The sequence below is a fragment of the Limulus polyphemus genome, unplaced genomic scaffold (assembly GCF_000517525.1).
Source record: "Limulus polyphemus unplaced genomic scaffold, Limulus_polyphemus-2.1.2 Scaffold659, whole genome shotgun sequence".
Classification (NCBI taxonomy): domain Eukaryota; kingdom Metazoa; phylum Arthropoda; class Merostomata; order Xiphosura; family Limulidae; genus Limulus; species Limulus polyphemus.
Genome location: NW_013666269.1, coordinates 158,169 through 180,869, shown reverse-complemented (window position 1 = coordinate 180,869; position 22,701 = coordinate 158,169). Strand labels below are relative to the sequence as shown.

At 33.2% G+C, this 22,701-nt stretch overlaps 1 protein-coding gene across 5 annotated transcripts in view; it reads right to left on the bottom strand.

Moving 5' to 3' along the window:
• LOC106459772 (far upstream element-binding protein 1-like) overlaps positions 1 to 22,701 on the bottom strand; it is a 154,019-nt gene that overhangs the window by 2,783 nt on the left and 128,535 nt on the right. For 4 of the 5 annotated variants that reach the window (XM_013919425.2, XM_022386313.1, XM_013919426.2 and 1 more), the window contains 3 exons: positions 20,134 to 20,222; positions 17,255 to 17,395; positions 16,814 to 16,929 (listed from right to left, as the gene is read on the bottom strand). In XM_013919425.2, coding sequence (XP_013774879.1) covers positions 16,814 to 16,929; positions 17,255 to 17,395; positions 20,134 to 20,222 — 346 coding nt within the window. Of the gene's footprint in view, positions 1 to 7,280; positions 7,401 to 16,813; positions 16,930 to 17,254; positions 17,396 to 20,133; positions 20,223 to 22,701 lie in introns of all 5 variants that reach the window. The other variant, XR_002610627.1, reaches the window with a different exon arrangement.

The window sequence follows — 22,701 nt, the reverse complement described above, 5'->3', positions numbered from 1 at the left end:
ATAGGGTTTCACACTTTTTTAACATACATAACAGCTAAAAATTATTCAATAGAAAATTTGTCTTTTTGTAATATTATGTGTAAAACAATATCTAAAAGTTTATTTTGGGTTACTTTCAGCATACTTCAAACAAAAACATTTGTGTTTGTGAATTTCCTGAATATTCTCTGATAATATTAGACACTCACATCCCTCTAGGAGGAAAGCAAAAACAGTTTTGAGCAAATCTGCTCCAATTTGAGCATTGTAAGTTCAATACAAGTCTAATTTTACTGATGTTAGCCAATCACCATTTCTTAACCTTGGTTGTCATAGTGTGGTGTAAATCCCAAATTTCAGTTTTGAGAAGAAATAGGCTAGAGATCTAAAAATTAAAAAAAAATTATTTTTCTCTTCTCTTAAACTGTAAAAGCCAATATTGGCTTTCTTGTAATTTTGGTATGATATAAAAGTTATTTGTATTATACCCCAATGATCATAAGCACAATGAAATTGTGTGCTATGTTCTTAGAATAAAAAAAAAACATATTTTACAGTTTTGTAGAATAAAAAACTTTACTGTGAAACTTCAAAGACTTTATGAAAAGACAAAAATCAGTAACTGGCATCTGCAACAAAGGTAAGTGTTTTCGTGTCTTAAAAACATATCACAATGAAATATTTTTTGACTTTTCATAGCTGTAAATTCATATAGATAGCACATACAAAAATAAGATATTTTAGATGGCAGAAACTAAAAAACCTGTAAAGGTTCATCAAGTTTCAAAGAATTTCATCCAGTATTTTTTATTTGAAATGCAATAAAGTAAACCATACAATATGAGCATTGAATCAACACATCTGGGCATTAAAGAGCTAATAGAAGTGATAATCAGGCCAGTTTTTAAAATACAGCCCAAGAAAACATGAACAGATCAGTAGCACACAGAAATTGACCTTTAAGTCTCCATCGGTCATTTGCACAAAAAATATATTTTAGTGTTAGATTTATATGTTATGAGCAGTTTATAAAGAGATTCAAATACAAAAAGTCAATAGTAAAAAAAATAAGCTAACTGTTTACTTCAAAAAATAAAAAAATTGTCTTGTCACTTTGTTTAAATAATCATACGAACATTTTAAAAAATAGTATCATAACTTAATTTACAGGGTTATAAAACAAAATTCACATTTGCTGAGAACTCAAATCTGGATATTTTCTAGATAAACATCAAAATAAATTTCACTGCTGCCCTACACACATGCTTGAGTACTAACTGCCTCACCATGTTGTTAGTTGGTTATTTAGTTTATTTTGAATTTCCTGCAAAGCTACACGAGGGCTATCTGTGCTAGCCGTCCCTAATTTAGCAGTGTAAGACTAGAGGGAAGGCAGCTAGTCATCACCACCCACCGCCAACTCTTGGGCTACTCTTTTACCAACAAATAGAGGGATTGACCATCACATTATAATGCCCCCATAGCTGAAAGGGTGAGCATGTTTGGTGGGACGGAGATTCAAATCCCCGACCCTGCAGATTGCGAGTCGAGTGCCCTAACAACCTGGCCATGCCGGGCCCCATGTTATTAGAACCCATACCAACATATCCAATCTTGTTCCACCTGATGATTGTGTATCTTGACAGCAGCCCAGCTGCAGTTTCAGTTACAAAAGGATCCACTGTAAGGCTATCATGTCTAAAGCATAATACACTTCCCTGCTTGCTTTTCATAACCCACCGATTGCACAAACACAATAGCTTTCTAGAGCCAGTTTCAACAATCTGATCATATAAAGATACAAAGTTTTTGATTTCAGAAACTTCATCGGTAAGTCTTTGCATGGAATAGCATAAATACCCATTTTATTAGACAGCTGCTTATGGTATGCAACAGTTGAGAAGGAAGTATGACTGGAACACTTATCTTGGTGAGCCAATAACTGTTGGGCTTACATCCAGAAGGTGATCCAACTTGATTACGCTGTGCATACTGTTAATGGAGGCACGTGGATTACTTTTGCTATTGAACTTTGTGTTTGTGGATTCTCATTTGTACAAAATGCCACAGTGTGCTTACCAAGGATGAGGTGTGAACTGTTGCACTTCTCCTTCTAGATGGTCCTGGTTCCCAATGTTGATCCATATTCCTTTGTTTTATAATGAAATGGAACCCTCATTTTGGAAATTCTAAATCCCCTATCTGAGCATATTATTATGATTAAAGCGTATGAATATTTTGCACTGGAAATAGCTGTTACATACCATTCCCAAAAGCAATTAATATTTGGTAGCATCACACTACTTACAAAATGCTAAACAATGTCAAGTTTAAGTCATGATATATGACATCCCTCTGTAGTTTTATGTCAGTTGTGGATGTCACATAATTTGCCGATTTGTAAATTCAAAATGATTTTGATATTAACCCTGTATAAAACAGTACAACTTTATAATTTTACTTACCAGCTTTTCTTTAATACTGATATCATTCTGTCAAATTGTACAATGATGCAAGCTGACTAAATGTTAAGTATACAGTTTTTTTTACATTTGATGGAACTTTGAATTTGAGAAATATCAGAAAATCACATTCCTCAGTTATATGCAAGCCACAAATTTACTTAAGTTTAAAATATTAACACATCTTTAAATATGTATTCTAATAATATGTATAGTAGGCATTAATTCTATGATGTTTAACTGCAAAAAATTGTTTGTTTTGTTTTGTCTGCGCTATCCATTCCTAATTTTGGAAGTGAAAGACGAGAGGAAAAGCAGGTAGTCACTATTACCACCCATCCATTAATACATCTTCACACAATATGTAGAGATTGTGCTCACTGTCACATTTAACAGTAATAAACAAATATTTGCTTTGTTTGTTTATTGATTAAAGCTGCATGAGGCCTATCTGTGCTAACTGTCCCTAAATCTGAAGTGACAGACTTGGGGAAAATCATCTTGTCAACACTACCCCTCACCAACTCTTGGGCTACTCTTGTCAGTCCAAATAACAGGATTTGACTGTGTGTGTATTTTTTTATAGCAAAGCCACATCGGGTTATCTGCTGTGTCCACCTAGGAGAATCAAACCCCTGATTTTAGCATTGTAAATCTGTAGACTTAAAGGGGAAAGGATTTGACTGTCATTCTTACAAAACACCTATGGTTCTGAAATGCAAAACCTGTTGTTTTTTTCATGGTAACAGGAGATGAACCATGGAAACTTGGATCCCTTGTCTGGCAAATTTAATCAATCACTGGGTTATGCTTGGCCCGAAATGATTTGGAGCTTTATCGTTGAACACATCTCACAGTTAATGAGTACACAGTTTTCATGGCAGAATTCCTAGTAGCCATTCTGTACACTTGTTCTGGACAAGTGCTCTTGCATTTGTTCATTTTCTTCTTGCTAACACATTATATGAATCTAAGCTTATAATGTAAGATTTTCAGCAAAAATGAAGATAGTGTACTTAGATACTATTTCCAGTAATATTTTACTTTTAAGAGTTAAAAGCAATTACACATTTGACACTTTAAAAATGCATAAGTTATATTTTAGAGAAACAGAAATCCCTGTGAAACTCTCTCACTCTTTTTCTGAATACTTTACAAACATACAAATGTTTTATGGCAGAATTATCAAAGATGAAATTAAAAAACTATTTTTTCTTTATCTTGAAGGCTATACTTACTCATTCAGCCTTCAATAACAACAATCCATGCAAATCCAAAAAGTGCTTTGCTAAGACCAATGGCTTAGAGCAATCCTGCACACTTAGGAACACCGTCCATGGAATGACACGTAAACAGTGTTCAGAAATATGCATAGGTGAATCCAGTCATCCAATACATGACCATCTCAAAGAACACATTTGTGCCACTACAAATCTTGACTACAAAGAAGCCACCACTGAACATTACATCAAAGCACATGGCATAAGTAAGGAGACAGATCAAAATTGGAGAGATTGATGACAACTTTCTTGATAGAAAATTTAAAGAACCTCGTTTGATTCAATCCAAACGCCATTTGTATTCTTTTCAGTTACTATAACTTAAAATCAGTTTTGTAACCTGTAAAATCCTTAGAACCTTGAAAAAGACATAAGCCGAAACGTTAGGTAGAATAAACAAACATTTATCTCAAGTTGTTTGTCACCATCAGTGAAAATAATGGTTTGTTTTTTTTTCACAAAAAGAAGCAACTGTATGAAATAGTTTGAAAATTCAAAATAGATTTCTATATTTTTTGTTTTGATTTGAAAAACCCTACATACAGCTTCAAAACAAAAACTTTTTTTATCATATCAAAATTATAAGACAGCTCAATTTTTTATATTAGGTTTAATTTATTTGTAAAGTTTTAAACTCATTTTGATATTTATTTTTGGTGATTTTCTCTGCCCATTCAAGGAGTAAGTTAGGCCAAGAAAGCCTGATGTAAACAAGGTCTAACAAAGCAGCCTTATCAGAGAAAATAATACTTGATACAGTTGAGCCCAATATCATTTAACTAAGTCTACTTCATATTGTTTCACAAAAAAAAATTCTCCCATCATACTGGAACATTTAATTCAAATAAAGTATAAAATAATAAAGCAAGCTTTTTGCAAACTTGAAAAACAAATCAGGAATGCAAGTGTGGCATTTCATTTTCATGTATAATAATAAATAAAAGTTTTTTACAGGATAACTTTCAACTCTGAAATATATACTTTTTAATGTGTGAAAGAATGATACAGATACACTCTGGGCTATTTATTAATATTTTTATTCATCCCAGCATTTAGACTATTAACTATTTTATTACATATAATGAAACATAAACAAAACTTTTTTTTTCCAATCTTAACTTCAAGCCAGTGTGGTATTCCAACAGTTAAAATGTACCATGCACACAATTACTTGCTTAAAGGAACAAGGAGAGGTTGTCTAGTACTTAAAATGACAGGTCCAGAGAATTGTTGCAGATGGAATGAATAAGTAAAGACACAATGTGATGTCTATCAAAAAAACACCTTATTTTCAAGAGGAAGAATAACAGCTTGGAAACCAGCTGATTGTAATTATTAAACTACTGCAATGTATTTGAATGTAAAATTAGCTGATTAAGGTAAAAAAATAACATATTTCAATAAAAGTGAAATGAAACAAATTTAAACTTTATAAAAAAAACACTGAAATTAAATTAGACTAGAACAATATATTAGGATTACTACACAAACCGAAACACACAGAAAACAGAGATAAGAATTTAACAATAAGCCTTGATACTTTCAAGGTAAAAGTGAATATGGCTGACAATACAGAAGATGGTCTCATAATTATTATTTTCTCTGTAGTTGATCAATCAAGTACATTACAATTATCAAGTAGTCCCATATAATGAGAAATATAAAAATTCAGGTGCACAAGAAGTCATTTGATTAATGAAATGATGTTAAATCATTCGAAAACTGATACTTCAGACTATAACCATCATAAAGAAGTTAATAACCCAAAAAAAACATGCTGAACAATGAAATAAATAACAGAAGAGTATGCACACATTCCATCAGTTTCTATCCAGACATGACAGTACTTATAAGAGTGTCCAGTAAAATGTAACCATGTTAGCATAATTAGTTCTTTACTCAAACATTTTATTATTGGATGCCAAGTCAAACAGAATTGATGTATTATTAATGTAACAGTAATGCAACATTCACTCAGTCACTTAATATATGACTTTTTTTAAATTTTTATATAGGATTAAGAAAAAACTTGCTGTTCTGGGGAGTGAGTGTTGATGATGATGCTGAGATGCAGGATATAAAACGTCGGGCTAAAATAGGTATTTACTTGATGGTATGTTAAAATTCCTGGATAAAAAACTTTGATGAAAAATTTAGTTTTCATTATTCTTGACTGCATTATCATTTCTCAAGAACTTTCCATCTTTGGAAATATGATTTAAAATTTCCATGTTTTTCCATGACCAATGCAAAACCTGTCAGTAAGCAAGCCAGATACATTAGTTTGTCCAATACCTACTCTCTTTATTATTGATCAGAGATGAAAAAGTTTGCAGTGCATTGTTCAACTCTGACACAACACTGTATGTGATCCCCAAACAAAATGGTATGTACACATTTTTAGCAATAATGTAAACAGAATTATGGAGTGGGTCACTAGGCAACAGTTTACCAAGATACTCGAGAAAATACTGCTTATTTACAGACCAGTTAACAACAGCAACAAATATCACTGTGAATTTTTGTTATTGGTCACATGATAAATCATCATTACTATATACATTATCATCGTCACTGGATAAAGTACTTAAAAAACAACAATAAGAAAAAAAGAACATCTATGGTTTACCAAACAACCAGCACACATCTGAAACCAATTCATTAATCTTATTTACAAAATTAAATATTCAAACACCCACATGAACTCTATACAATAATTTTTTACAAACACTTCATTGAATGAAAATTCAACTGGTAAAGGCCCACGGTCTAGGAATATTTTTGCTTCAAGACTCTCTGATAATCTTCCAGAATGGTAGCCAAGTTCTCGTTCAGCATGATGATATTACTTTTCGTAAAAAGAATCAGTTTGAGCTTAGTCACTATTTTCAAAGACTATAATCTCTTCTTTCATATTTAGAATCATATTTTCTTAAACTAATTTATCATAAATAATTAAGAAAACATTTCTGGAAAGTGTGTATGAAAGCTCATATAACAAGGTTTATAAGATGAGAATTTGGCCTGCAAGTGATGACTAAGAAAGATTTACTATTAAAGTAGTTTCACCTATAATGCAACTACCACATTGTTGGAGAAATTAACTTTTTTTTTGTCACATCATTATTTTTTCAAATGTGTATCAAATAAGGTGTAGGTACAGTTGTGAAATTTTAGTTAAGGTAATTTTCTTACTTTTCATTCATTTCTTAATGAATCTTTAAACAACTTCAGTCTTCAGTATATCATTATTGTGAGATGTGATAAATATTAAAATGTGACATTGCTTACAAACCATTGTTTATGTTGAAGTGTAAAGATCTGTATGTTTTAATAAAACAAAATGTCTGAACATTTTATTTTGTGATGCAAATGTACAACATGCAAAACACAGATACTGAAAAATTTATAGTAATATTACCTATACAAGTATCACCAATGAATTTGTAAGTTGCTCTATTCAGTCATTTGCATGATAACTCATTATAAATTATATTATCCAATAAAATCAACACACTTTGTATTTGTGGAACCAATAATGTTTTGCCATATTGCTTACTGAGTGATTTATAGGGCACAACTGAAGTATGTCGGGTATTGAGCGAAAGGCCTCATTGGCAGTGGAGTACTCACAAGATGTACAGTTGAGATGCTATTAATGTTTCTTCTTATTGGAAACCTATAGTATATGGACAGTAAAGAAAGATTTGTAAAAATTATTGCCAGTCTTACTGTGATATAATGTCACACAATCTACCAATCAACAGATCATGATTCGCCAGCATGTTATATAAATACCATTTTGATCAAGACTTTGTGTGTGCATTCCCAGTGGACCCGAGGAGCTCTGGTATTGTGCGAAAAGCCTTATCAATAGTGGCACGTGGTTGACATGCTATTACGTTTCTTATTATTGAAAATTTGTTGTATATGGCCAGTATAGGAAGATTTGTAAAATATTATTATTAGTCTTACTGTGATGTAATGTCATGCAAACTACCAATCAATAGATAACACAAGAAAGACATTATATACCACGATAATTAATATATATATATATATATATATATATATATTGTAAATGACTGCTATAAAGAACATTTTGACCTGGACTACATATGACATTCACAGCCTACCTGATGAACCCTGGAATTAATCCTCCAAGCATGGGTGGGTCAAAGTGAGCATGTCACAACCTTTTTACAGTTACATTCAAAACCTAATTAAACAAGTTTATATATTATCAATATATGTCAACAAACTTGGTCTTAATTTCTAAAGGAAATATTTAAATTAATTCTCAGTCTTCACTTCTTTGCTCAGAATTTTCCATTTTAGATTTCCTTTCTATGCCTATATGATCTTCTGAGTTTGTTGTAAATTACATCTTTACAGCATTAATATTGATGAGCCATAACATAAATTTATAACCCCATGCTTTTTGCTTTACTGAGATATCAACAAGAAAGTCAAATCCACATACCATCTTTTTTTCATCAAGAAGATACATTAAGTACATTCAAGGTTATAGTGAATATAGTTTCATGGCTATATGGTAGTTACATAGTCAGTCAAAATGACTGAACCCTTCTATAGTTAACCAAAAGGTCTTATCAACAGTGAAGGCAGAGATGCTATTATGGTTTCTGTTACAGGACAAATTTTTTATATGGCTAGTAAAAAAAACTTGTAAAAAATTAATAATTACCAATTGTGTTGTGATGCAATATCACACAAATCATTGATAAATAGGTCATACTTTAACAGCATAACATAATATATATATATACCATGAACTTTCATTTTAATGTCCTGCTTTGTTTGAATTAGAAACATCTATGTGCTCATAGCAAAATGAAAATGGCAAAATATCCAGAGGACCCTGTTTTTCAAATTCACAGGTAAACTTTATATATATGGATGCCTTTTCTTGAGTGCATGAACTTGGAGTATTCATATATAAAGTTTACCTGTTAAAATGAAGAAAACTTTTCATAGAATGACTTTTTAGAAAACATTAATGTTTTCAAATCTTCATACACAAAAGCAAGTTTGTCAGAATTTTAAAAATGACTCAAACCAGCTTAAGTAGATTTTTTTTTTAAACAAAATTCTTTCTCATTAAAAATTTAACCACTATTTTCAATGTGAAAATATGATTCTTAAAGCAAGGCTATGGTACATACGCACATTCGGGTACTCACACTTCACAGAGCTTTCTGTCAATTAAGTCTTTAACACTATTAGTGAGGTGTAAAAATACCTTTCATACAGTATCTACTGCTAGTTTATCACTACATAATAATTTTGAAAACACTACTACTGCTAATAATTTTAAAAACATTATTTATCATGATTTAATATACAAAGCAATTACATTAAATTAGATATAATATTTAACACTAATTAGCAGTACTTAAATTTAGAAATAAACCGTTATACGTATATATGGAAGACAGTTAAATAAAATCTGGATGAACAATATTGTAGGACATAACAGAGAATGTATATCATAGGACAATGTTACTCTTATTTATACAGGTGGGGGTCAAAGTGTACATGTCATGACACTTTCGAGAGTTAAATTTAAAATTTAAACAATTCTATTATTATGTCAATAAACATAGCATCACATCTAATTAATAAATCAAATTTTAATATTTATACACGTTTTAATTTCTTAACATGTTTGCTACTACTGCATAATAAATTAAATATAAATAAAATTAAACATTCAAGAGATGTCAAGGATCAGTCACAGTGTCCCAAACTCATATGCCACAAGAGAAATTTGGCTTTGAAACTTAATTGTCTAGAACCCACCAAGTTTGTCACATGGCAACGAATAAGTTAATTTCAAAAGGAAATATTTAAACAAACTCTCAATCTTTACTTTATAGAAGGACACTGGTTTGCTCTGAATTGCCCATTGAATAATTCTTTTCCCTTACTTGGACTTCTGCATTTTTATACAAATTACAAACACATATTAGATATTGCTAATATAGTCTAATTTCATAGCCTCCAATAATTGTGATTTACAAAAATATAAACTAGAAAGTCAGACCCACATGTGATGTTTTCCTACCACACACTTTTTTTCAAAAAGAGTCTATAATTCTCTCCAACATTTGCTACTATTTTATTTACAACCAACAGAAAGAGAAGATTTTAATTTATTGATTGATGTATACTGCTGGCTTGTTCTTACAACAGCATACAGATTCAGAGTTGCTCAATCAGCTACAGGAATTATTTTTAATGCACTTATAGCTCAGTTGGAAAGCCTGTTAAATTATAATAGTTATATGACATCAAATGTATTATTATTTTATGTTCAAAGTTGATCAAACAGTTCTCGTCACTAATGTTATTTGATATATTATTATGTCAACATTTTAAACAAAGTTTTGTCAGGCTTTGTGTCTACAAAATGTTCCCCAGCATGAACACATCATTTCTCATCAAATAATAGAACAAACATTATCAAAATGTCATATTGGTGTCATACATCTATATACTGTAGTTACATATCACAAAAACTTCATTTGCTTAAGGAAAAATATGAAGTTGTCTTGTTGGGATGTTACTTTTTTGGCGGGTCTGCCTGCTGCTGCACATTGGACGTGGGTGGTTGTTCACATAATATAACCACATCCACATGTTTAACGTTTTTATGCCAATGTATTTATCATTAACATATTATCTAATGAAATTTCTTCAGACTTTATAAGAAATAGTTGGGCATCATACAGTAACTAGTAACTAAGTTTGCCACGGATTGGATGACAGAATGTAAAAGTTCGTCATTTGATACACTATAGTGTTAAGCTGTCTAGCATTACGCTTATGAAACAAAATATCTGTGTTTCAAAAATGACACACAGATCAAAGATCCACAGAGATTGATCTTGGGGTTGCTGAGGAGTCTAATGTTGAACCTGCTGAGCCTGCTCTAGTCACTCCAGTTGCTAGCATCCAGACTCTACATGTTCCACCTGCTGATGCTGCAACTGATGCCAAGAAAGACGAAAAACAGAACAGTGAAATTTGTTAAAGGATGGCTCCGTCATGATAATTTCCAAAACTGGATTCAGAATGCTACTAGTGCAAAAAATCATGACAAGGGCAGTGTGTGTGGAGTACTTGTGGGACTGACAAGTTTAGGTGAAATTGAGAAAATAAAATGGACATTTTATTATTTTCAATATTTTTTTTTAAATGAAAGAATATAAAGCAAGACCCTATTGAAACATAAATTTTGCCAAATACATTAATTCCATTAATAATATATTGTCATTTGACATGAATACCTAAACATACTACTGGCAATGTATTTTTCTTTTAGACTGAAGTTACTGTACACGCATACATCATCAGAGGGACATATGACGGCTGCAGCAGCATAGGATCCATCTCAAAAAACCCTTGAGGTGGTGAAAAAACATGCTATAAGTGAGGAGAAAAAAGCATATACAGCTGCCATGAAAACAGTCTATTGGCTGGTGACAGAGGAGATAGCCAACTAGAAATATGCCTCATTACTACATCTACAGCATCAACTTGGTATGAGAAGAGGAGGAAATTCAACAAAAGTCCCTACAGACTTTTAATGCACTGCTGACTGCTATTAACAAGGTAGATTTATCGGGAAAAGGTGGTCATATCATGGCCACGGGGAACAGACAGACCACAGGGAACAGGTCGAAAGAGACCGTGACTTTCAAAATACTTGAAGGCCTTCCATTACAAGGTTTCCAAACATAAAGTGAATTAATCATTGAAATGTATCTAATTCTGAGAGCAACCAACTAGCACTATTGCTCAGTATAAGGCTTCCTATCTTATTTTCCAGAAATGAACAAGCTGATGTTGCTGTCCCTTGTGGTAATGCCTTCAAATGCTGAGGCAGAGCATTCATTCAGTATCCCAAACAGGATAAAGAACAGGCTGAAGTGTAGGCTTTCTACTGAAAGGCTGGACCAAATAATAAGGGTGTCCTATCATAACATACCCATTCAAAACTTTCCATTTGATAGAGCTCTTGATATTTACATGCTTTAACCACATAGATGGTATTAACCAAATAATACATGCACATGTGTAATTTGCATGGAAATAAATGTTACAAGTTATTGCTGTTGTTTTCTTGTCTAAACACTTACTTATTAAATATATGCATATGTACATGGAACTTGTTTGAGACACATGTACACACTGTTATCAGACAAATTGTATTGTTGGTAACTCTTAATTTCAAGCCTAAAACTGTCATGACTTTGTGTCACAGGTAGGCTCAGAATGCAACATTTATTTCAAAATTATCTGGGGAAGCATGCCCCAGGACCTCCATAGCTTGGTACACGCCAAGAACACGTACATTGCCCAACTCCTTTAATATCCATATACACTTCCTAATTTTTTTTTTTGCACTCCCACAATACAATCAATGTTAGGCTAAAACACTGATGGAGAGGAAACACTCATACGAGACCACATCACATCTTAACCAGATATACTATTGGCCCACATGGAGCAAAAATGTGTGGTTTCATAATCAAAGGGTGGAACAAGGTAATTTCAAATCTCCACTGAAGAGAAATGTGTGTAGTGTGGCTAGGATGTGTCAGACTATACGTGGGAGGTCAACTCCAGTCCAGACAAGTAGCACCGGGAGGAACTTGACCGACCCATGGCAGGAGGTGGTTCCTCAACCATTCATCTCATGTCTAGGAACCAGAAAGGAAGAGGGGCTTCCATTCCTAGAACCTCAACCATCATTTGCACAAATCCAGCACAACCTGCAACAATGAACCCCAGGAATGTACATCTGGATGACATGAGGAAGGTGAAAATGCAACTTGGATGGTCAATTCCAGTTCAAAGTCAATCGGCATTGGGGATATAACATCCAGGCTGTGGTAGGAGGAAGTTTGCAACTCACTCACATGTGAGGACTTATGTTGGCTGGTCCAGCTTCAACCAAAACCAGTCACCCAGGAACCAACATCCAGAAATATAGATGAAATAATTCAGTCCAGACCAGTGGCAACCAGAAAGAAAACATCAGACCTATGGCAGAAAGATAATCACTCTTTCTACATAGGCAGAACACAACCTCTCTATTTTCGATTGAGTGGAATTATGCACACTCAAGAGGATTCTTCCATGATCCACTACCCCAACGACTAGGAGGAGGTAAGTGGTAAGGACTCCAGTACTTCACTGGAAGAATGTGGGGGAGGGAGGGGGAGGAAAACATGTTGGAGAGTCTAGAGGAATGCATCACTAGAGAAAGTGCAATGGGTAACCACAAAACACTATTTTGAAAAGCAAACTGTTCCTGATTCAGCAATCTAAGGAACATTAGAGATGGGCAGCAATCTTTTTCTGCTTTACTCATGTTAGTCCAAGAGTGTACAGTCTGGTACACACATATATGATGCAATATGCCACAAGGAAGAACCTGCAAGTAGTCTTTTGAAACACTTTATATCCACAGTGAGCATTATAGACCTAACAGTTCTCAGGGCGCAGATTTGAGATATCAGTATATCTGTACAGGCATCATTCGCCACATAGCTGGATCCTTAACTTGTAAAATAGGACCCCGAAATAAATATGGAGAAATGAAATAAAAAAACTTACTCACTCAGCGTTGCACCAATGCATGGAGAATGGCTACAGTGAAAAGCCGATATTTAGTTGTGCAGGAAACTGATAGATGGTACAAGTAGTGTGACTCAAAAGTGTAGGGAGTGGTCTATATGCCAGCCTAGATAATCTCCTTCAAAGGGCTACAGAAATGAGAAGCCAAGGACACTGTGAGGTGACAGAGCTGATGGGACGATACACAGAACACTTGGAAACATTCAGGAGAAAGTGAGGAATATGTAATATGGATAAGTTGACAAACCCAACCAGTAAGGGTGATAGGAGAAATATCATGAGAAATGGACAGCTTCCAATGGATAAACAACACATAACACAGTAAAGCACAGACCAGACACGAGACAATCTGGATCAGAGCTGGGGTAAATACAGGACATAGAATGAGAAGGGAAATAATTGGAGAGGAAATCCCATGGCAAAAATGAAAGGTAGATGACAGGGCCACCCTATAACCCGCAATGATTGAAAAGGACAGATTCTTGTCAAACAACCATGTAAAAAAATCAGATACTTGAGGAAGAGAAAAAATCTATGACTGATATACCTATGACAGAATATTCTCTGCTTACACTGATACACAGATATGGATGAGGAATGGACAGTGTGAGACAACTGGGATGCTACACCTGTGGATAGTCCCAAACCCCTTGCAAGGGACTGGAGAAAAGCCATGTGTGAAGCTGGAGTGTAGGAATGGAGGGATGAAGTACTCCTGAATGAGGTTGCTGGAGAAGGGACCAGGAGAGATGGAAAGAACAGAGGTAGTTCTGGAGAAGGGACAAAAGGGAGCCACAAGAAGGACCCAAAACAGAGTGGATTTGATGAGAGAAATTACTCAGGGTTGAAGGTGGATGGGAGAGTATGTACAAAGGCTGAATGCATGCATGGCCAAAGCCAAATGATGCAGAACTACAGAAGAAATGAGAGAAAGCTTGGAATTCCAATGAATCCAGTTGAGGAAAATCCGAGAACATAGCTATCGGAATACCTGGAGTTGATAAATCACTCCTTAGGTAGAATCTTGTCAGGAAGAGACAAACGATTCGTAACAAGAATGAGGGCATCTGGCACTTGACAAAGCCTCCAAATGAATTTGATGACAGTGAGCTTGGAATCTAAAGACTGGGGTTGAGTGCTACTTTGACTGGTGAGGTAAGAGACAACCGGTTGAGTTGTCGGAGGGAATCATAACTGTCATGAACCGCAGAGATGACAGAAAGTGAACCATCGCTCAATGAACAACAAGGAGTTTCAAAAGGTTGATGTGAAGACTTAACTCCTCCTGAGACCAACAGCCCAAGAGCTTCTGCGCATTGCAGCATGCACCCCCATCCTCACAATGAGGCATCTGTAAAGACATGGATATCTGGAAAGGAGGAGGAATAGGAACCCCTACTGTCCTGTTCTCTCTGTCTGACCACCACAGGAAGTCTGACTGAAGAGAAGCAGGAAGGGATATCTGTAAATCCAGGGAGTTCCTGAAGACAAGCCATTGATCTTGTAGTCCCCATTGCAAGAAATGCATGTAGGTACAGCCTAGAGGGATAAGAGTCCCCAGTGATGCCTTAATCTTCAAAAGTGACAGAACCTTTAATGCAGGGAGAGAAGATGCTGATAGTTCCCTCTGAACTAAAACCTCCTTGGATCGCAGACGAAAAGGAGAAGGCTGGGTTCGACTGGGATGTGAGTTGAAGAAAAAACCCAGATGAACAAGATACTGAGTGGGGTGGATAATGGATTTTTCCACCATGATAAATCAACCCATCTGAGCAGATTATCTGAACAGAAGTTATATGTGTGTGAAGGACAGAGCCAGAAGCCAGTCATCCATATAAAGATGGAAATTGAGTCTGCAAAAATGTAGCAAGGAGAAATGACCAGGTCACACAACATAAAACATAGGGAGTTGATGTCAGCCCGAAAGGAAGAGCTCGAAACTGATAAATGTGATCCTCATGGACAAAGCATAGATAACAATGTGAAGCCCAAGCAATAAGTATGTGAAGATAAGCATCAAATCTTGTCATCCAAAGCCTTGGATGAAATAGAATTCACCATCAAATAAAGAAATTCAACTCAATATTGGATTATAAACAATATTTTGAAATGTGAAAATCAGTAACTGAATATTTTCAAAACATAATAAAGAAGAGAAAAAATTTTTGAAATCAAGCACTAGGTCATGCCAAACTGAAAAGTGAACTGCAATAAGAGGGTTTGTCGCAGTCCTATTGGTGGAGGACTGTTGCATGCTTAAATGCAGCTGAACCACAGGGAATTAGATATGAGTTTCAAAGCTAGTGGTGAGCAAAAATTTGTGCAATAGAGGGCAGTCAAGTTGAGAATAGCTGTAACTGTAAGAGAGAGGTAAGTAATCATATCAGAAATATACTTTTGAACTCATACAAATACTGTTTAGATAGATATGACTGATAAGAGCTGCATGCAAACTGTTTAGCAATCAAGGCTCTTGAAATTTTACTCTTGTGAATGTTCACCTATTTCACAATCAATATCTGAACTACTCTTCCAGAAAAATAACAAGTGAAAGTATAGAAAATGTATAGCAATATGTCAACCACACTATATCTGCTACATCCAGTGTGGACAAAGCCTTTTGCCCAATACCATGCTTTGCAGCTTATACAGATTACAGCACAAAACTACACATAATTTATTATTTGTAACTGAGTATTTGGTTTATAAAGTTTTGGAATAATAAGTAAATGGAAGCTGAAGTTATACAATGAAAAAAAGCTATAAACACCTTTTTGGTGTATTTGTTACTTTTTTACACTATGGTATAATGCAAAGTTTCACTTATAAATATATATATTTCTTTTAGAAATGTTTCACTCACACTTTATGAAAACAGCTATAAACATGTTTTTGAAGCATTTGTTACTTTTTTACACTACAGCATAATGCAGAGTTTCACTAATATATATTTTATATATGTTTCACTCACGTAATAATTTAACATACAGTAGCAATTATAATACACACCCAGAAATTATTTGTAACTTGGCACTGCAATAGGGCATACCATTCCAACATTAATGAACACTGAGAGAGAAAGCTTGATAATGGTTACAGTCACTACACCTCTGAGGTAAGTGAATGTCTAGATGATAAAAGTAAGACCTCAGTGTCTAACTGTTAGAAACGTTTTAAAACAAAACTAAGCAGTAGACATTCTATGATAGGGCATACCATTCCAACATTAATGAACACTGAGAGAGAAAGCTTGATAATGGTTACACCTCTGAGGTAAGTGAATGTCTAGATGATAAAAGTAAGACCTCAGTGTCTAACTGTTAGAAACGTTTTAAAACAAAACTAAGCAGTAGACATTCTATGATATATTTTCAAATATAAAGAACACAATAATGAAGGTTCTTATATGACAAAAGTCCTCACCTGTTGATTTCCTCTTGTCTGTTGCTCTATCATATCAGCTTCTCGATGCATACCCAATGAGCGATAATACTCTATCCATGCAGCACTGTAGTCTGCTTGGCCACCTGCAGCTGTTACTGTGTAACATAAAGAAAAAAGCAGAATAAAAATGAAATTTATTACAATTTTTTTTTTTTTTTTTTTTCTAGAAACAGTTTAGTAACAAATGCTTTGTACCATCTTATAACAATTGTACAAAATCAACATAAATTGCTATTCTTATTAAAAAAAAAAAGTTTTAACCTATAAAGAGTATAGATAAAGTATACATCAACTGATTTCAGTTTTAGCAAGAGGAAATAGCTTAGAAAGATGTTTGTCAGTTTTGAAAGAACCTATATATCTTACATAGTTTTATAGTCACTGTATTTTAAATGAGGTAATACTACACTGGATACTTACTAGTATGTGTAGTTTGATGTGGCTGAGTACTCTGCTGATTTGGCTGCTGAGCTTGTGTTGGCTGCTGGGTTTGATGTTGTGCCTGTTGGTTGTAGTATTGGGCATAATAAGCAGCCCAAGCAGCAGCATTAGCATCTTTATCTAAATAGAAAGAATAAATTATATTTCCAGATCTGTTGGGCACTGTATTAGACCTTTAAAAAAGTATTTTTTAACAATGAAGTGAAACTTTGTGAAAAGGTATAAATTCTAGAACTTGGAGATGTACAAACACATAGGAAACATTAACCCTAAATAGCCATGCTAGTATTGCTATAGGAAAGGTACTAATCAAAAACTCTTATAACAGAGACAAACATTAAACAAAAACTTTATGTAACACTGTCAGTACAGGATATTTAATGAAGAAAACCAGACACATCATACTGCAGTGGGATGTACCAGATTAAAACAATTAACTCAAAAACACACATACTGTAAGAAATCTTTCATATTCAAACTAAAAAATACTAATATAAAATCATACTTCACTCAAACACATACGTGTATTCAATTAGTTCAGAACTTATGTTAAGATCCAAAGTTTATTAAATAAACATGACACAAATCAGGAATTTTTTCAAGTAAAATTGGAAACTGCAGGGCTCTCTTGAAACTTTTCATACAACTGGTAGTTTTTGAAAAAATACAGGTTTAAAGCTAGCATTTTCTCAACAGAAAGACTGTTAATAAAATAAAGTAACACATATATCCAGCAGAGAACAAGTTAACCCTCTTGCCAAAAGCAGGTGAAAGAGTGCATGTCAGGACTTTTAAAGTTACATTCAAAATTTAATTAAACAATTATTTTCTGTACATAGAATTGTTTACTTTGCATCTAGTTCAAACTTTATTTCCAAGGAAAACACAGTGATGAGCTTTACTGAATTTTTAATGGCTCGTATCACATAGTTAGAAAGCCAAAAAATTATGATGGTTAAAGGACATTGCCTGGTTTTTATGTATTATTATTCTGTGTTCTTAGGTGCATTATTTAATTAAATAAAACATTATTTATTGTAGTAATAACATTAGTATAAAAAATAAGTTTAATTTCATTGACAACAGGTAGATACTATATTTCTAGTTTTTCATATTATTTCTTTATAATTATAAAAGTAACTAGAAGGTAAAAATTAAAACTTTTTAGGTTAGATTAGGTAAAATAAAGAACAATAATAATGTTAATAACAATTTTTTATGAGGTATGTTTGTAAATAGCTCGTGTTACAGAATTTGATATGGTAACACGTTACATGTTCAACAAGCTATTTACAACTTGTATGATGAGATTATTAGTTAGAAATGGTTCAAAGGGCAATAAAACAATAAAATTTAAATATAAACAGATGTATACTCTTACAAGCTATAAGCTATTTATGATAAACAACTGTAGTTTAATGTTACAATTTAAAGTCATTCAAGAAAGAAAAAAAAGAGTAAGTTAGATTTATTTTGTATTTTTTATGGTGGTTAAGAGCTCATTAAAATTGACTGAATGTGTATAAAGATAGGACAGAGAAAATAACATAAGCTACATAGGTTTAATGGGGAAAAAAGTGAAATTTATTTAGAAGGTTTTTAGAAATTACACAAATGAAATCTGACAATTTTCACATGACGAAAAGTACTTTTAATCTTAACATAAAAATCACTTTTCACTCGATATATGCACCGAGAAATGTTTAGTTAAACCCGTTCATTAAGAATTCTAATTTTCTGTGTATAAAATATGTGTAATGTTTACTGAAAGCTTGCAAAATTTCTTGAATATACACAAATAATACTAAAAGTTATAGTATGAAGACTCTAAAGGTCAAAATTTGGTCACAAACTCAGTTGAATTGACTGAATCTGTAGCAAGAGTTAAGCTTGTTAATGTGTCACTTAAGCATTTTTTTCAGACTATGGCTGTGTATGATCTTCATAAATTTCCAGAGAGTATGAAGTTTTAAAATTCTATATTAATACAGACTAACTTATAATTTGTTTTTAAGGACATCTAACTAAAAATATAATAATGCTTTAAGTCAATTCTACTATTCTTATTCAACATAAGAATCAAAATTTGTCTGTTGCTATTACACATCTCGTTTTAGTAGAAGTATTTATATTTAAAAAAATTAACTTTCATCTTTTGAAAAGGATATTTCAGTTTCCCACTGTTTCGTTTTATCAGTTCTCACTAATCAATTAATTGTTCAATATTAATAGCTTTTTCATTTTATGACTCATCATTTCATTTCATTGTCAGAACTAATGTACAGAAAATCATGATCAATAAGAGATTTCCTGCAAGAGTATTTATTTTTTATAATGAGTCAAGTATAAAAGTCACTCTTTGTGACATTTTTATACTATTATTTGCTAATTTGTTGATTTTTTTGCAAAGCTATTGAAAAGCTATCTGCACTAGCTCTTCCTAATTTAAAAATGACAGACTAAAGAAAAGGTAGCTTGTCAACACTACCACTACCCACCATCAACTATTGGGCAACTCTGGACCAACAAAAAGTGGGTTTGACTGTCACATTATAATGATTCCGTGTTTGAAAGGGCAAGTATGTTTGGTGACAGGATTTGAACTTGTGACCTGAAGATTATGAGATGAGCATCCTAACCACCAAGCGATGCTGGGATTGCATAATACTGAATCACAAATAAGTCACATGAACCATAAACCTATTATTGTATGTATAAAATAAAGATGTTCTGGTTTTACTACCACATCAAAAGTATTTTAATAATTTCTTTTCAATTATGTTATTAAATCTACAGAAGCATCATTCTTATTCCTTTAAGTTTCAAACATAATTGCACAAAAATGTAACTGAACTTACTTGGATCATTAGGCTGATTTTGCCACTGTTGGTAAGAATTACCCCATCCTTGTGGAGCATATGGCTGGGAGGACTGTTGGTTTTGCTGACTGTTTATAATGTAACACACACCACTTTCAACATAATACATGGAAGTCAAGATTACACATATACACAACTAAAATTTTAGTGTAACAAATGAGCATTGTAAAATAATCTTTTTTTGTATTTTAAACATGTTTCTTTAATTTAATCAAAAATTAAGAAATGATTTCATAGACCACTGTTAAACACTAAATTATATATACACATATATTTCTGTTTTTATCTAATTTCTGAACATTCCTAAACAGTAAATCTATACAGGCTGGGTTCACTTGGATATGTATATATCTATTGACACATCTCAAAGCCTCAAATTCAACAAGTGATAGCCTATACTTAGATGTATATTTGTGAACTTTCTTATTTCATTTTGACCACCAGCTGCCAGTCAATACCAATTTACAATAAAAAATAAATTGTAGCTACAATTTTTCATTTATATGCAATATTAAATTTTATTTTTAGGAAGTTTATGTCATATAACAAATTATATCACAGGGCAAGTAGTACTGGTGGCACTTGGTTGTATATAAAACATTATATAATAACAAAGAGTCAGAAAACTTTATTCATCATTCAGAAATTATTTAACAATGAAACTGACTAATCATTAATAATTATGTGGTTCTTAAAGTTTGGAAGACAGCTAGTACTCTTATATCTAAAAACAAAATAAAATCCCAAAATAAATGGTGTTCAAGGTAAACTTCTTAATACAATCAACACTGGTTACAAAGCAATGTATCACTTCTATAATACCAATAGCAAATTGGGAAACGAAACTGAAACTAGAAGGTATACTGTTATCAATACTCTTAAAGTTAACATCTGAAAAAACTTGTATTGCATGATGATAAAAAAAACAACAAAAATTCTGTTCTGAACAATCAGGATGACAAAGAAATGTTTATTTCCAAGTTCTACAGAGGGTTGTTCCCAATCTATAGTAGCAACATTAGGGTGAATGGAAGTGTTTTATATGATGGCCATTATTACGAACTACTGTTTTGCAAAGCACTGCTTTCCCCTTCTTCTTACATGCTTTGTTTACGAAGCTTATGAACTATGCTCACCTGAGCAACCCACAAGCCAAAAGTACAGAAAGTTATGAGAGATGTCTGTGAAGGGTATTGCATGAATTTCCATTTGTATCTGAATATTGTGCAAGAACTAGCATATTGGGTATAAATTTGGCTAGATGTTTTGTTTTGATGGAGTCATACCTTAGTGGCATCCAATCCTTACAAAGATGGTATTTCCTCATGGTATATAGTGGTTTTACAGTGTTAGACAACATTACGCAGCACTCACTTTAGTAGTTTAACTTACCATTATAGCCGAAACCAGCAACCATCCCAAATCCCTTAGAAAGTTTTGTGATGTACCATTCTCGAAACTTTGAGTCACAAGCATGAGAACAATAAATTGCCCAGGCTTTTCTACACAATTAAGTAGACACAGGTTTTGTTGAATATGCTAACAAATTTCCATTTCCAATATGCCACATATCATTTGTATGTTTTAACAGTTGTATGCTTTTGGGCATGGATCACATGTCACTTTTGTTGACCTAAATTCTTATGAACTATCTGGTTACAGTTCCACAAGAACAAAGGAATATAATGGACGATTGACTTCTTATGTTACTTTCAGTGATAAGCTGTTTAACTTTCACTACATCCAGTATGCAGCAGGTTGCCAGTTGCAGAGTAGTCTGTTTTTTTTTCTTCTCTCACAGATGTCTGCCCTTGCTTTATCAACATGGTTCAATGCTACAGATATTCTTTTTTTTTAAACCTTTGACCACATAATTAGATTTCTTAGATTTCAATGTCATTTCTCCATCAAAAAACATTGTAAAGTAGCAATTATTTTGACTTATTAAGTCACACATTGCATATATTGACGTTATGGTGTCAATAACTTACCTAAATTATGGTAAAAACACAAACAAAATACAAAAATTAGCCGATATCTGTGTGTGTGGTATGGGTGATTCGCACTGTTTGCACAGAGCTATCAAATACAAAATGAGACCAGTCCTGCCACACTCACTTGTCTCATCCTCTCTTTAAGGATTTATTAATAGTTCTCTCTTATGTTTAATTATAAATTACCTATAACCAACAGAAAGCCAAGGTTTTCATCTATCAAATGACATATTATATTATGTTGTGTTCTTAAGAGATAATTTTCAATTTCACTTGTAATACAACTTTGGTTCCCATGGGAATCACAATGGCTAGCTTGGATGAAGTGTAATGGTTCTTGTCTCACAGTTAGAGAGCCGGAAAAATTGTGATTGTTAGAGGTTTGTGTGTTTGTATGTTTTGAATTTCGCGCAAAGCTACATGACAGCTATCTGTGCTAGTCGTCCCCAATTTAGTAGTGTAAGACTAGACGGAAGGCAGCTAGTCATCACCATCAACCGCCAACTCTTAGGCTACTCTTTTACCAATGAATAGTGGGATTGACCATCACATT